Source organism: Tachysurus fulvidraco, chromosome 20 (assembly GCF_022655615.1).
Source record: "Tachysurus fulvidraco isolate hzauxx_2018 chromosome 20, HZAU_PFXX_2.0, whole genome shotgun sequence".
Taxonomy (NCBI): Eukaryota; Metazoa; Chordata; class Actinopteri; order Siluriformes; family Bagridae; genus Tachysurus; species Tachysurus fulvidraco.
The window spans coordinates 4,954,366-4,970,375 of NC_062537.1; the positions used below are offsets into that span (position 1 = coordinate 4,954,366).

Here is a 16,010-nt window from a genome sequence, read left to right on the forward strand (position 1 = left end):
TGTTTGTATCTCCATCATCCAGTAAGCTGAAACCCACTTCCAGCCACATCATTTCAAAGAGACTTTCACAATATTAACTTTATTAAAACAAACTTCAGTATAAAAAAAAAACTGATATGGAAACACCAAACAGAAATAAAACATATTTTACATCCAAGTGATCAACTTTTATGGAATTTACTAACGATATGAAACAGACAATATGTTGGTGTTTCAATATAAAAAAAAATAATAATAAAATAAAACACCGGTCATATCGCTGTTTCATAAGTTCACAAACTTTCACACCTCCTGTACTTTATTTTAGCTCTCAGCACTGATGTGATACACACTGAATAACACACAAGCAGGATTCTATCTCACATAAGGTTTCACCTTATATACACGACGATGATTTAACAGTGTAATAAACGTCCAGATGTTCCTCACTCGCTAGAAAATCTCTGAGCGCCTTACAGATGTTCTGTACTTGGAACCGAAGACTCGTTGACGAGTGAGAAATGGAATAGAGATGAAGTGAAAATGTTTAGAAGTGTATTAGCTCCACCGGTAAAGTGTTGTTTGAATGTTCTACCGTATGTCAGCCGAATTTCTATCCGGCGGGTCTGTAATGTCTGTGCATGGACACGTTTCATCGTACGAAGAAAACAGCAACAAAAAAAACCCCATTAAGTCAAATTTAGTCTTGACAATAAATAAATGCCTGGAGAAAATGTTAGTTATGTGTAATGACAGCTTTACTTAGGTAAGACTAACAAAAGAAAAGAAACAGAAAGTGTACTTTACTTTAATTGTGTTGCTCCACTGCTGAAATTGGCCTGTTTTCCAATTACAGCACATCCTAAAGTGTTTTTCTGTTTCATTCCCTTAATACCACAGAACTTTTTTTGTTTTTTAATTTATAACCAAACATAGTTACATTTAATGCCGTAAAACATTACAGCAACATTATAACAACTATATACGTTTGGCAGTACGGTAAGGGTTCCCTCGTGTCTGTCTCATAAGAACAGTTGTGTGGTTAAAATCATGATAACGTTAAGTTGCTTCCATTATCGTTGAGTTTAAGATTACTGGGTTTTCCATTCTCTTCTTAGTACGAGAAAACATGTCAGAATTGCCTGCGGTAAATCGGCCGCATGGTACAGATCCAGTACACGCACGTCATGTTTTAGAAAGCGCTTCCTTTTAACGTGTGCGGCTGAAGACATGTGCGGTTTAACCTTCCCACGGGGGGCTGCGCCGTCCGTCAACCTCCGTCTCCACGTGGTAAAGGATGTCTGCTAGAGAATGTTCGATCACTGCACCCCAGCCCATATCACTCATCTGAACACACAACAAAGCACAGCTCAGAAAACTCAAAAAATAAATGAATTAAATAGTGAATACAAACCACCAGGTATGAATGCATTTACTGTACTTACTGGCTGGAACTTGACGTCTTTTGGCGGGTGTTTGAAATGTGGCCCAAAATTGACTGATACCTGCAGAAAAAGACAAGCAAATAGTTCAATATGCTGCGTTTGTCTCCACCTAGAGGTTCTTACGTTGAACTGCAGCTACATCTGAAAAAAACATTTTTTAAATGAGACGTTCCAGAAACAAACGTAAACCTTGTGCTTATTCGTGGCTTTCATGCACCGCTACAACACCACCTTGTGTTAAACAACAAACTAGACTGTCGATATAGACTGTAAAGTAGAAAGTATCGTACCTGACAGTTTTTGTACAGCGATATGGCAGGGAAATACATTCCCTCAAACAGGTTCTCATACGCCAGCCCCTGATTCACGGCGTTCTTGTAAAAAATCATCTAGAAAATGTATTCAGACACAAAGCATTGTGAACGCAGCTTCCAAGCGAGAAATTGTGCCACGTTAGAACAGGATTTAATACTCACTCGACTGTTATTTATTGCCTTCAAGCTCTTCTCTGCCTTGTCCACGTAATCCTTCTCCTCAAAATAGAGGTAGCTTTTAAACTTAATCAGTGCCTGCAAGAAAGAGAAGTTTAAGTTGCCCATCAAGTGTTTAGAATTGGGAACATGTTTCCATTATTCTTCTGCTCATACTTTGTCCTTGTAAGTGTCGGGCAGTGCCCTTGCAGTCTCTGTATTGTCCGGTAACTCGATGAAGAAACCCAGGACGTCTCCCTGTCCGTAATCGTCGGAATAATGTTTCCCAATGGACTGATGGAAGCGTGTGCCCTTTTTGCTGCGCCACGAATAGCTGAATTTATCGTAGCCAAGTGGAGCCTGAAGATTACCTAAAACATGCAGCAACAACCAGTGAGGCGTTAATACTATTGTGGTTGAAAACCTCATTACATAAGACCGTCAGGATGTAACTACTAGTTACAAGTCACTGAGTATAACAGGATATAATATAACTAACAGACAAAGAACAAACACTTATACCTCTATAAAAGCCACTGTAGCAAGACCCATTAATGTGATCTCATTTTCATAATACAGCCTAGTTCTTATTAGTATTTTCCTGATATTTCGCCTTTCTGGGTGAAATAATACTAACCTAACGGTTGAGACCAGCCGATGCGGGCAGCAGTGTCAGGGGGCATCTCGTCTATGGTCACTTCAAAAAACCAGGCCCCTTTTCGTACCCCATGAGACGCCCGCACCATCGAATAACCTTTTTCCCCGGTCACAGTCAGCCGGTCATCAGAGATCTTTAGCTGGGGAGCTTAGAAAACAGAACAGAAAGCGGAGAATAATTCATTAACGTGAAGGACGATAAAGCATCTTTGTAAGATCAAACTTTTACCAATTCTGCATCATTATTCAATATAATCGGGTATTACTTAGATATTTTCATGTAGTTCAGCTGCACAAATAACTTGCTACCATACCGCGATCATGCAGGGCTAGCAGCACTCGCTCATAGAGACATGCTCGGTACAGATCTCCGGGGATGGGTTTTCCTGCCCAGCAGTCCAGCTCAAGCTTTTCTGGGTCAGGTGCGTGGGGGTCTGGCTCAGCCAGGATGTAACGATAGCCGTCTTTGTTAAACGGGTGCTCAAGAGGATAGCCGTGAGGAGGCAGGCGCTGTGCTGAAAACAAGGGGTCGCTGGGGAGCAAGAAAACGCTGATTAAAGCTGAGCGACGGTACAACTAAACAGTGCGCACGCACACGTTACCTCAAACAACTTGTACCTGCGTGTCCTCTTGGCCGTTCCTGCAGCGGTTCCATCCTGCTGCTGTTGCTGCTTGCGTTTGGCGCCTCGGCCTTTACCCGTACCCGGTGGAGGAAGGCCACCTTGATGGAAACAAGAGCTTATATATGCAGATCTCAGTACACAAAACACCAACCACAACATTTGTTAGGGACACCGAACATATTTTTTGTCGCTCCTCAAAACATTACAAGCCAAATTAGATACAAACTGGATGTTGGATGTTTTCACATACAGTATGTGGCATTTAATCTGTTGTGGCCCCCCTCACTGTGGTTGGTGTTTACAGGTGAGAAGACGACTGCAGTTGCGGTTGTCGTCACATACAAACACAAACTCAGTCAAGAAACACAAACTGAGCCAAAGAGAAGAGAAGAGAGAGCTGCAGGGCTACAAGAATACATCACGGTCTGGATATTTCGACCACCAAACAAAAAGAGAAAAGAAATGATGGTTGTGATGCATAAAACATCCTAAGCTAGCGGTTCGAATAATCGCATGTTCACTTATTTATCGCCGGCTCCGTGTTCTCCGAGCTTATAGGGGAGATTTATACCTTCACGTAAGTTTACATTTTTCATCACCAATTTTTCCAAATTATTTCTGACCAATAGAAGAAACAGATAAATGGAGTGCTGTTTTCTATCTACACGCCCTGCAGCTGAAGCTTTTTTCTTGTTTCGTTAATTACGTAAGGTTAGAAAACAAGCTAAAACCAAAATTATGCAGGAACATTGAACTAAATATTTAGAGACTAGATTACTTTGTGCAACCGTGTGATCTTTATGGTGCGTTGATGCTTGTTTTTGGCAATCTCAACCTGCTTCAAATTGTTCACCTACATTACATTTGGAGGGGGAAAGACAAAAGAAAAAGTAGGGAAAAACACTCAAATAAAAGACACACTCAAGACCGCCAAGGACAGAGGTCTGATCAGGGCTTGGCTGTTATCTAATAACCACAGGATTAGACACAAATCTCTATTCAAAGCGGTGCGGACAAAATTTTGGTAAGCCCTGACACCAAAGTCCGTGGCACGTGAATTTCCATTCGATTTGCTTGCGGCAAAGAGGACAAGCGCAAGCACAAATAAGCAAGAATTAGTGGAAATGTCAGGAGGAAGGTTGAAGCCTGGACATCCCAACAGGAGGAAGACAAACAACAAGCTTAAAAACCAAACAACACGCAAAGCGTTAGATAAGGAAAACAAAGTCGAGGAGCAGAAGGATTAAAAAGGGGGCATGGAGGAGCATTACGGCGCTCCGAGACGCCACAGACGTTAGGGTTACATAGTCACCTGAAAATGACGATCCACCTAGAATATAATGTAGAAGTGTTAAGTGTGCACGCACAACGGGGGCATTAACGAGAGCATTCCTAACACCTGTGAGTGCATGACAAATCCAAATAAGAACAGTAAAAATCCGATATATGTCTTAATGTATGTTACGGATCTTAAATTAGCTTGAAGAGACGTGGTGTACGTGTGAGTCTTGTGTACATTTGAATTTCCTGTTAATCAGATCTTTGTATTCACGTTAGTGCAGCTCGTCAGGTGCCTTACCGTTCAGACTGTTCCCCGTGGTAACAGCAGTGGTTTGCTTCTGGCTGTCATACGATGGTCCGATAGTGGACAAGTCCTTAAACGCATGATAAACACTGCAGTTTAGCAGGTGCACTGGTTCACAATTGAAATGTTTCACTAAACGCTTTATTAAATTAATTGACGCATTTTATAACAAATCAGGCACCGGAGTGAAAATACAAACAGGTTCTAAACTTTAAATACATGCTCGTTGAAGCCTGCTTGGGGCTGAGGCTATAAGCTCGGCATAGGAGCTGGCTTTGAGGACGAGGAGTGCCACATTTCTAGAGCGCCACATTTCCAGAGCATCCATGCAAGGACACACACAGACTTTTTTTTGTCGTCTACTTGATTGTGTTTTAGTGCCTCTACACTGACTGCTTCGTCTCACGGTCTCATGGCTGAGAATAAAACATCTTCACAGCAGGATGCTACCAGCACCAGCGCTTCACAGAAAGAATGGAATTTAGGAATTGGAAGGAGTGCCTTTAAATGATTAGTAGTGAGAGCAAGAGAAATGAATTATCCAGAGGATAACGTTTGGTTCTCGTGGCCGGGAGAATACGTTGGTGATATCTGGTAAATGTCCTGCGACCCATTTTATGACCTTTACAGAGAAGCTTCAGTCAGAAAACCCTGATTGCTTTGGATAAAGGAGGAGTTCTGCAGGGAGGATCTAATGTCTTTGGTCTTTGCATGAATGTTCTGGAGGCATTTCAGCAAGATCTTTAGCTTGGTTTTTTTTGGGGTCACTTCCACTAAATAAAACTGTTGACTATAACTTCCAGTTCCAACAAGTATCCTGTTGCTTTGTCAATTCTTCCATTTAAGAATGACTTAGAGGACAATTTTGCTGACCTCATAACGTTTACAGAATATGTGAATGTTACTCAAGATACAGAGACCCTTTCAAGGATCCTCGAACAATATGAATTGACTTTATATCTGAGACGATTATAAAGGCAAAGGAATAATACCTGATCAAGCAGGCCAAACTTGGGGTAGTCTTCCTCAGGATCTTTACTTCCAGGGTCAGGATGTTCCTTCACAAGGAATACGTCACGCTCTTTACACTTTAAATAAATAAATAAATAAATAAATAAATAAATAAATAAAAATTACAGACGAAATCACCCAAACTGAAAACATGGGCTAAAACAAAGAGTAAATCTGCTTACCATGGTCTTTACTATATTATTCGGCCACGTTAGCTTTCCTGGTCTCTGACGAGTTGTCATACACTCCCAGTACTTATCAATGAAGGGAATAATATCCTGGAAAATAGACCCGTATTCAAAGGATTGACATTAAATTCATAAAGCAAGCCTTTTCATGACACTATCACAATATATCGAAGAACTTTTCTCGATTCATTATATACAGACTGCAAGTGAAATTGTATTAAGGATATTACCTTATCTTTAGGAAACATGGTCTTGGGATGATCCTCGCGAGTCCTTGACCTCCATGTTAGATTAGCCAGAGCTGTGAGGCACATCTCTTTCAGATCTGAAGAACAGGAACAGAAATCTAAAGTGATGTTCTTTGGAATAAATGTTTAAAACTGTACCGAGACTAGAGCAAAACACTCACTCGCTTGCTTTCTAAGAAAGTAGGTATTTCCGCTGTGATGACACACATTGCAATGGAACACATAATTGGTCATGAATGGAAGGCAGGTCCTGTAAAGAAAAAAATAAAATAAACACCTTTACACTAATCTACTGTAGACATTTTATACTCAATACACCTGTCCTGCACAGAAGAAATGACCGGTATAGCTCATACTAAAAAATATCTATTCTCGATGCCAGTGGCAGCGAGTACGACTTTCTCCATTATATAAATGAAGCAACAACCGCCTTTGTTGTCTAGATGTAGACATGGCAAAGTTGACAAAAGTTGAACTTTATGCAAATATGGAGTGACCTGGATCACCAATCTACCAAGCAAGTAGACAGAGTGACTTTCAGTGATAAATCTGCTCTGAGAGTTCAACTCAAGTAAGAGTGCATTTATACAACAACAACAAAAAAAATAAACAATCTGAGCAGAACTGGAGCATGGGATTCATTTCTTTTTAAACAGACATGAACCTGAAGGACCAGAACAATCCACCGAGCAGAATTTTCTCATCCTCTGATGACCACACAGAACACGCTCGTCTTTTAAATGTTGCGATACTTCTCATCTTAAGATTTAGCTTAAAACGTCCACGTTCTTACGCGGTGTCGATGCTGAACGTGTCTGCCGTGAACCACTTCATGCACAGCGCGCACTGGAGCTCCACTTCACCCAGCTGTCGTCCGTTCTCCTCGTCTCCTGAGCCGGTTTGCGTGTCTGTCCCCTCATGGCCCTCACTCACCTTTAAAAAAAAAAAAAAAAACCCAGAATATTTATCACATAAAACAAAAATCAAATCAGAGTCTTGGAATGAACAGAAAACAGAAATTCATTCAATGTCTGATTCAGTTTGTGGTCAGAAAGTTTGTGCCCCCCTGTTACAAACCTACATGAGCACAGATTATGAGTATGAACCTTTTTAGAAAGCTACATGTTCCTGGGAGTTTCAGTACGTGTAGAAACCTACCGCAGGATCTTTTCCACTGGAGGACTCAGACTCCATGCTTGCCGTCAGGTCTCCTAATGATGCATCTCTGCAAAAGGTGCACAGAATGGGTTCAGTTCTATGGCACACGTCAAAAGGCGTGTTCACGTATTTAACACGTTATCTTTAGGTAGCTTTTAACCCGTTAAACTTAACGTTATACACTTCAGCAGCATTATTCTTTCTCCTCTGCAGGGACAGTGTAATATTTACTTACTGTGCTGTAAATATCGCTAACTAGCATAAAGAGCCGTTACACTGAAACTGTTTACGGTTTTTAGCTCCTCGTCAAGCTCTTAAACCTAAACGTATCCGTCTATCCGTAATACTTATTCAAAATTTAACGTCCAGCACGTATATTAAAGCTATTTTTTTATTGAAACTCGCCTTTCTGCTGATTCTCCCTCGACAACGGCTACAGCGCCCGCCTCAGCTTCGGTAGCCATGTTTGAAAACTAATTCGCGTGGTATAAAAAAAAAAAAAAAAGTCTCGCGAGACCACGAATCTTCTTCTCCGCTGACTGGGCAGACTAGATGTGTACTGCCATCTATAGGTACTATTTATTTCCACTGCTCATTAGTAGGCTATGTGGTCAGAAATATGTGGACACTTGTGGGCACAATATGTGGGCTATTACACCCGTATTTGTCTCTTTCCCCAAACTGATGCAATAAAATTGGAAGCACACAATTGTTAATAATTCACCAGCCTCTCCACTAGGACCAACCACTGGCCAGATGTGACCTCGCTGAAAAATTCCATCTTGCACCATGTACCATCTTCGCCAGCTTTTATGTAAATTTACAGCTTTTTTTTTTTTTTTTACATTTACATTATTTTAGCAGACGCACTTATCCAGAGCGACTTACATTTTATCTAATTTTTATACAACTGAGCAATTGAGGGTCAACGGCCTTGCTCAGGGGCCCAGCAGTGGCAGCTTGGTGGTCGTAGGACGTATTTACTTGACTAAACTGAAAAATGTATGTTTGTGATGTTTGAAAGGCCTTGGTGCTGTATTTTCTTAACGTGAGATAACCACGGTAAAGCATTAGTAGTAATTCAGAATCTTCAACACTTGCCAGCTGTTAAAAAATAAGCAAAGATAAGCAGTTAAGCAGAACTGGTAACCAGTTTGACTAGTTCAGCCTCCGTTTTGGCTTGGTCAGACTAAGTTAGATTTTTCATTTGGGTATTTGGTTGGGTGATAGCTGTGACATTGGCAGGACACTAGTTTGCATATCTCTCTCTCACACACACACACATACACACACACACACACACACACACACACACACACACACACACACACACACACACAGTGTATACTTACTGGACAAGATGCTGACGTGTCAAGATGAGAAGAGATCTGCTGGACAAACAAGTCCGATCCACAGAGGCCTCACATCACAACATGTTTTTAAAGGACTTAAATTATCTGCTTCTTATTACACACCATTAGACTTCACAGGATGGGGATAGCTGCAAATAATTGGTGTTGGAAATGCAAGGAAGACAAGTGGACTTATATACATATGATTTGGAAATGTCCTTTACTTCACCCTTTCCTGTGTAAAATTCATAGAGTACTTGAATAGAGGTTGGGCTCTAATTTACCTGTAGAACCATGACTATGACTTCTTGGAGATAAATCAGTGGCACTCAGCATAGCAAAAATATGCATTTACCAGCATTACCAGCACCTTTTGCATTAAGATGATTTTATGTAAATGCCCCCTGGAATTGCTTCACACGAGGGCATGTTGTTTAGATTGTGTGGTGAGGAAGAAATGAAAAAAAAAAAAAAAAAAAAACATGGCATCCTTTTTGGCAGTACATTAAAAAATTTTGTGAACGAAAAGGACTGCTCAACAATTGTTTAATTTTCTTGTGCTCTTGTTTTGTTTCATTGATGGGGATTAGTAGCTGGTATATCTCATTAATTGTAAAAATGAATACTGAATATTGTGATGTACTAAGTTTTGACTGCTGAACAATAAAAATAGTTGAATTATATAAAAAAAAAAAGAATAATAATAATAAGGCGTGTATGGTCATTCATGGGCCATGTTGACTCATTGATTTGGCTTTTATTTGACTCACAGTTTTGAAAAGAAAGATTTTTTTTTAAATAACCACAAGACAAATAGGTCCTGCGATGCTCTCACTGAGAATGCATCACATTTCTACTGTGGAATCATATATTGAACCGATGTAAACGAAACGAATCATATGATTCTGAGTCGTTTAGCACATTCAGAGCCAGTTCAAGTTAAGACTCGCGTAAAGACACTCTTTAAAATCCTACTTTAATTACAGTTAAGTTGCAGACGGCAGAATAAATATATATCGGAATTCTTACCGTAGGCTATTTGTCAGTGTAATGACGCACCGCCTTGTTGTTGTTTTTACATATATTTAAATAGTTTCTTATATATACAGCAAATACAATGCAAACGATAACAAAGTGAACAATCATCTATTTTATTACGTAATTGGATACAGGAAACAGCTAGAACAAATAAAAGGCAAGGATTTTGTTGGGGGAAATGCCAGGGAGCTTTTTTGGGAGTCGAAAGAAGAGTCGATTCTTTTTTGGTAAGTCGACTGAAAAAAAAAAATCCATTACTTATTGCGCCGTTCTAACAAGAAGCCAGTATGTAAGGCGTGGCCAAAGGTCACGTGATTGGCTAGATTCAAATTCCAGCTTAAAGTGAAGGTGAAAACATGGAGGATAAAACCCAGAAAACACAATAAATATCTCAGCAACGTGATGTTCCTCTCTGCTTTCTTCCAGCAGATAATTCTTTACTAAATTACGTCTTGTGTTACTCATCTATGAATTTTTGCTCATAGATTAAATCATATTTAAATGATTTTTTTAATTTTATTTATTTATTTATTTATTTATTTTAATTATTTTAAAAGCAGTGTACACAAAAATGCACACAGACACACACACACACATTTTATGAAACATAAAATATATTTACATTTTGATATTAACCAAAAAAGAAAACAAAAGGTTATGTTATGAAACAAAGATGAAGCAAAATGACATGCAAAGCAATTCACATATAAAGGACTAATTTCATCTTATTTCACAATATTTTTTGGAATTCTGGCTCCAAATGTCACGGCCCACAAACGACCCATAAACCCGTTGAACGTGCTTTAAACATCTATTACCACGACGAGTGCCATTGTTCTTTTAAAAATTACATGGCACTTATTACTTGGACTGTTGTTAAACGTGGCAGCCAGACGACCAACAGGGTAATTACCCTCTTTGCGGAATGTAAAATGTGGCCAGATGAATACAGGGACAATTGCTGGGATACATGTCCGTTTGCATGTCTTCCTCTGTGATCTATTGTTGGCCATCTGTGATTTGTGGACAATGCCAGGGGGGATGTTATAGTCTGTAATGAAATGCCCCCTACATACTTTATTTCTGAATGAACACTTCAAAAGGCACTGTTTAACCTCTCAGCATGCCACAGCAGTGTGGTTTTACTTCCAAATGTATCCAAGAAACATTATGATGGTCTTACAATGAATCATTTCCTTGGGAGAGAAAGCACGATCGATGCGCTACATTACAACAGAGGCCATAGTCATGCTTTAGGTTGTGTTTTAAGTTACAAGATAATTGCAATAGCAACATATGCTTTCGAAATGGAGACGTTTGTCTTTTTGATCTTGATCACTGAGGATTAAACCACGTGGACTAAATTAAAGGAGTCATACATAGTGTAAGATGCCAAATAGAAAAAAATAGAATTGCACATCTTTTTCTTTTTGTTCGGAAGGGGAAGTCTTGAAAGAGAAAAAATTGTACAATTTCAAATGTTAATTGTATTAATCTGTATTACACTTTGGATGTTTCTCTGGCCAAGCTTTACTTTACTTTACCCCAAGGTCTCTTTCTTTTAGTTGTTTCATTACATTAAATTCCGCATATCAGACATACCACAACATTAAAAAGTCCCAGAATTAGCATTTCATGCCATCTTTCCAAGAATAGTTCAGACCCACCATGTTTTTCTATGCTCACCCAATAATGGCTTATTCAAATTAAAAGGAGCTCGGTTAACAACAAGGTTAATAAGGTTAATCAATTTATGTGGTTTAACTCTACAAGCCCACATCCCCTGTGGAGAATGTGATTGGGTTTTAAAAGCAAGGATCTTCAGGCACACTCCTCTTGGCTGGCCCCTTGCTGACAAAACTTCAAACCCTCATCTAGCTAGACAAAAAGGGAGGTCAGCGAGGGTCAGTGCAACTCCTGACATCTGCTAATTGTCCTGGTGGGCCGGCTAAGCCTCGCTCTCCGAATACCAGCGCTTTAGTTGGTGTTGACACCTGGGAGGACTCTGGCATCTGCCATGGCAAGACCACCTCTGGAGGTGCTGGGGATTATTTACAACACTAGACTGAACTGAACATACAACAATTTTGATATGGTCATACAAATCTGAAATGGACTGACACTCAATGGATTTTCACAGATAAAACATGTTTCATGTCTAAACCTACAGACTGATTATTTATTTATTTATTTATTTATTTATCTTGCTGGAAGCTTTGAAAGTCATGAGGTAAATGACACCTAATGGATCTAGGGAGATTTGGATCCTTAGGATTCTATCTGTACCTCTGGACTTGTAAAGAGTTAAATACATTTGCAATGGTTTAATGTGTAATGGGTAAGTTTTAATTTATATATATATGTATATTATACTAATATATATATATTAGTTAATATTATATATAAGTTAATTCCTCAACATAGCACGTTAAGAATAGATATTAGAACGTGTTTTGTTATTCACAACTGCCGAAAAAGTTCTGGTGGAAACAAAAGTCTTACTCTATTTGTTGACAAGTCATAACAGAGTCGATTAATTACCATGGCAACCACCACTCGCACGTCGTATCGTCGTAAAATCAGTCAATTGCAAATAACGACAAGGGTCGCAACAAAAACACTACACGCTCCTTAAGAAAAAAGCGCACGTTTTAACCAGATGCGGGGTAATAAATGTCCGACTCATGTGTTACCCGCTGAGAGGTGCGTGAAGCATTTGCATTTTAAAGTATAAAAGATGAATGTGTTGAGAGAAAGAGGGAGGGAGGAAGGACAAGACAAGTAAAGACAAGAGGGTTTAGTTTTTATAAATGGTAATTATTCTACACGCGCGCGTCTCGTGGGTTCCGCCAGTATAAATGCGCGAGGACAAGGGGCGAGGACACAAGCACGGAGTTTCTCTGTCACTCCTCTCACTCCGATCTGTACGACTGGCACTTCAGGAGTTTGTTCCGGGCGTGAATATGCAACAAGAAACCAGAAAACCTCAGCGGATTTCTTCTTTTTCCATCGCAGACATCCTGGATCCGTCCAAATTCACAGGGAGGCATCAGGATGCGCAAAGCAATAAACTTTCCGATTACAGAAACAAGAGAAGTTGCGGTGAGTTGATGTTTTGTTTGTTTTTTGTTGTTGTTGTTGTTGTTGTTGTTGTTGTTGTTGTTGTGACTGTGACAGCACACAGAGCTTCAGATAACATATTCACCTCTTTGATTAGGGGTTTTATTTGGAACCCACAAGAGGGCACGTTTTAGCGCACAAATGCCCAAAACCACAAATTTTTAATGGATTTCAGGGAATTATTTATCTATCTATCTATCTATCTATCTATCTATCTATCTATCTATCTATCTATCTATCTATCTATTTATCTATCTATTTTTGTTTGTTTGTTTGTTTGTTTGTTTGTTTGTTTATATAGCCAACAAAGCTTCAGATAACATCTTCAACTCTTTCAATAAGTGTTTTAAATTTTAGTGGGTTTCGGTGATATTTATTGTTTATTTTATTTATTTATTTATTTTAAGAGTTTCAGAGTTTTATTTATATTTTTATTGGGTTTGAGATTTTTTTTTCTTTTGGTAAAATCCCATATTTATAACTAACCAAAAGCAGATTTCATTCTCAGAAATAAACAAAACTTTAAAAAACAAAAAACAAAAAAAAAACATTTCCCTGGGTTCTTGTTGCAGGTGTCCACCTTTTAGTCAAGTGAACATCTTTTGTATCTTTCAACTGGAAATGTGAATATAATGTCACAAAATGTTTGCAACTTCTTCTGATACAGGTCTGGGGTATCCTCAGGAGTTTGTTCATAATAACAGTTTGGTGCCATTACTTTTGAACATGATAATAACATAATAAAAGTTTGGTGCCATTACTTTTGAGCATGATTCTGATACAGGTCTGGGGTATCCTCAGGAGTTTGCTCATAATGACAGTTTGGTGCCATTACTTTTGAGCATGTGCGTCTATGATTCTGATACAGGTCTGGGGTATCCTCAGGAATTTGTTTGTACAGCCAGTGGATCACTTGTGAAACTTTTACACGTGTGCTTTTACATGTAGGTTACATAGAACGTGTCCATGTTCTGTACCTTTAGTGTATCGTTTACATGGAGACTTCAATATAATTCAATTGTAAAGACCACTGTTATAGAAACGCCTTTACAATGTTTATTTCTGAACATGGTCAAGGTTTTGCAGGAGCTGCTGTTTTCGTATATAAATGTAATATACCTGCCGTCATTTACTCAACAGCAGACACTAAAATGGGAAACAGCCTCTTCAACAGCAGAAGGCGCAGCTTCATTTTCCTAGTGGCTGTTTGTGACTGACAAAGCTAAAACGTGTGTGGATGCAAAACACTGTCAGCTGGCAGCTTCTGCAAACTGTAGGTTTAGTCTGGGGGATAGATAGATAGATAAATAAAAACAATACCCATGCTGCAGCCTAGGTGCTGTTATCTATTTCTATCACAGCAACATTATCATCAGTGTCTAGGATCCCTGTACAGCCTAAAGAAATCTTCTGAAGCAGCCTGTTTTTAATATGGATGCACTCTCAAGGACTTGAGAGGATTTGATGCACGAGGCATTTTTACTTTGCAAATTACAGGATTTAGGGCATCATTAGAGACAAAGGGCCTGAGTCAGTTCTGATCACGTGATGGTCCGTGCCCAGGATGACAGCCTCAAGAGAAATAAACGGATAGCTTCTTTTCTTCTAACACTGAATCTTAATAGAAGAAAACCTTTTTATAGTGTATTGCATTTTGTCATTTTACTGATGCCTTCATTTCTTACTTTTTCACGAACCGTTACAAGGAAGATTAGTTAAATTAAGTGTATAAATACTGTATGAATAAAAAGCTCTAAAACATTAGATATGCAGGATGTAAATACAAATTGAATTGATTTGGTAGTAATTTCTATCATTTTCTCCATTTCAGATGAATTATCCAGTGATGAAAGTGCTGAGGGCTCAGATGAAGTTTCAGCAGCCACAGAAGCGAAAGAAAGCCCTCGCATTGGTGGTAAAGCTAAAATCAAGGGTCGGCGCATGCGCACAGCGTTCACTATGGACCAGCTTCACGTGCTCGAGCGCAGCTTCCAGAGCAGCCACTATCTGTCAGTGTTCGAGCGCCATGTCATCGCCAAGGCTCTGGAGCTGTCCGAGACGCAGGTTAAGATCTGGTTTCAGAACAGACGCACCAAGTGGAAGAAGGAGCAAGAGGGTCGGGAGCTGGAGGAGCTGTACCAGTGTGCCACGATAGCGCCGGTGATTGTACCGACCACTCTGAACCTCAGTAGCACCTCCTGTAACAGGTCGAGTCCGGTGAATTTCTACTCGGCACGGAACCTTCTGAGCTCTTATCCCGCACTTGCGTTGCTCTGAGGCCAGAATTGACTCACAACCATCTTTCCTTTTCAGCAACTCGTTGCATGGATTTTTTTTTTTTTTTGAAAGACTGAAGTGAAATAAGTGGAAATTTGTTCCAATTTTATTCGGATTATGTATTCTGTTGTTCGCCGTGGTCTAGGATAACCGGCAAAAACAAAAAACATGGTGTGTATTATTAGCAGTTAGCTTTGAAACTATGCTTGCTAATATTACACAAATGGGAGCTAGTAAACACACAATATAGACATGTAGTACAATAGTCTTTATGTATTTATTTATTTTTTACACATTTTTCAGGTCTCACTGAAACAAAACAGCTCCATAACCCCTCATACATGACAACAACATAAGACAATATGGCTGTAATGTTCCCGAAAGCATTTTGTTCAGGTAATGTGGGACAACTGATAAAATTTGGACAATTTGTTTTGCTCTGAATTTCAATTATTTGACGTTGGACTTCCAACACTTATCGTAAGTGTTATGGCAACGATTCATCTACAAATTTGACTGTTAGCAAATGGTTCTTGACAACAAAAAAAAAAAACAATCTTAAAAAAATGAATTTCGACATCCCACATCACTGAACTTCATTTACCTGAGGTTTGGGAAGATGCTCTGTGCGCTAAATTGAACATTTGCGTAGTTTCATTTCCTTAGAAACAAATCAGTAAATAAGTCGTAACGCCATGGGTAGTTTACTGAATGTGGAAAACAAATTGATGAGCATGAGTGAGGAAGGTTGCTTAAGGGTTTTTTTTCTTTTCTTTTCTTTTTTTTAAACTTTACAGGAAGTTCATATCATTTAATCTGTGTATTTAAATGTCATGAAATATTTATGAGTTTAATTTGC

The 16,010-nt window shown here is 39.2% G+C and overlaps 2 protein-coding genes across 3 annotated transcripts; one reads left to right on the forward strand and one right to left on the reverse strand.

Annotated features, from left to right (window-relative positions):
* Nucleotides 1-60: 60 nt before the first annotated feature.
* Nucleotides 61-7,880, reverse strand: ash2l (ash2 like, histone lysine methyltransferase complex subunit). Of its 2 annotated transcripts, XM_027139649.2 has the most exons (17): nucleotides 7,770-7,880; nucleotides 7,365-7,431; nucleotides 7,000-7,139; nucleotides 6,368-6,456; nucleotides 6,189-6,283; nucleotides 5,953-6,048; nucleotides 5,752-5,847; nucleotides 4,754-4,829; nucleotides 4,487-4,504; nucleotides 3,170-3,272; nucleotides 2,866-3,083; nucleotides 2,532-2,699; nucleotides 2,072-2,265; nucleotides 1,901-1,993; nucleotides 1,715-1,813; nucleotides 1,425-1,484; nucleotides 61-1,326 (listed from the first exon to the last, which is right to left on the reverse strand). In XM_027139649.2, the coding sequence occupies exons 1-17, from the start codon at nucleotides 7,826-7,828 to the stop codon at nucleotides 1,219-1,221; spliced, it is 1,779 nt and encodes a 592-aa protein (XP_026995450.1). In that variant the 5' UTR covers nucleotides 7,829-7,880; the 3' UTR covers nucleotides 61-1,218. The 2 variants fall into 2 exon arrangements, with proteins under 2 accessions (XP_026995450.1, XP_026995451.1); XM_027139650.2 differs by lacking the exon at nucleotides 4,487-4,504.
* Nucleotides 7,881-12,540: 4,660 nt separating this feature from the next.
* Nucleotides 12,541-15,725, forward strand: pnx (posterior neuron-specific homeobox). Its single transcript, XM_027139393.2, has 2 exons — nucleotides 12,541-12,856; nucleotides 14,706-15,725. The coding sequence occupies exons 1-2, from the start codon at nucleotides 12,613-12,615 to the stop codon at nucleotides 15,149-15,151; spliced, it is 690 nt and encodes a 229-aa protein (XP_026995194.1). The 5' UTR covers nucleotides 12,541-12,612; the 3' UTR covers nucleotides 15,152-15,725.
* The last annotated feature ends 285 nt before the right edge of the window (nucleotides 15,726-16,010 follow it).

Excerpts from the sequence above, each read along its gene's own strand:
- ash2l (XM_027139649.2), bottom strand. The coding sequence starts at position 7,828 with ATGGCTACCGAAGCTGAGGCGGGCGCTGTAGCCGTTGTCGAGGGAGAA. Across the intron at positions 5,848-5,952 it reads ATAATATAGTAAAGACCATG|TGTAAAGAGCGTGACGTATT; the intron begins GTAAGCAGATTT and ends ATTTATTTAAAG. Across the intron at positions 1,485-1,714 it reads CGCTGTACAAAAACTGTCAG|GTATCAGTCAATTTTGGGCC; the intron begins GTACGATACTTT and ends CTTTTTCTGCAG.
- pnx (XM_027139393.2), top strand. The coding sequence starts at position 12,613 with ATGCGCGAGGACAAGGGGCGAGGACACAAGCACGGAGTTTCTCTGTCA. Across the intron at positions 12,857-14,705 it reads CAGAAACAAGAGAAGTTGCG|ATGAATTATCCAGTGATGAA; the intron begins GTGAGTTGATGT and ends TCTCCATTTCAG.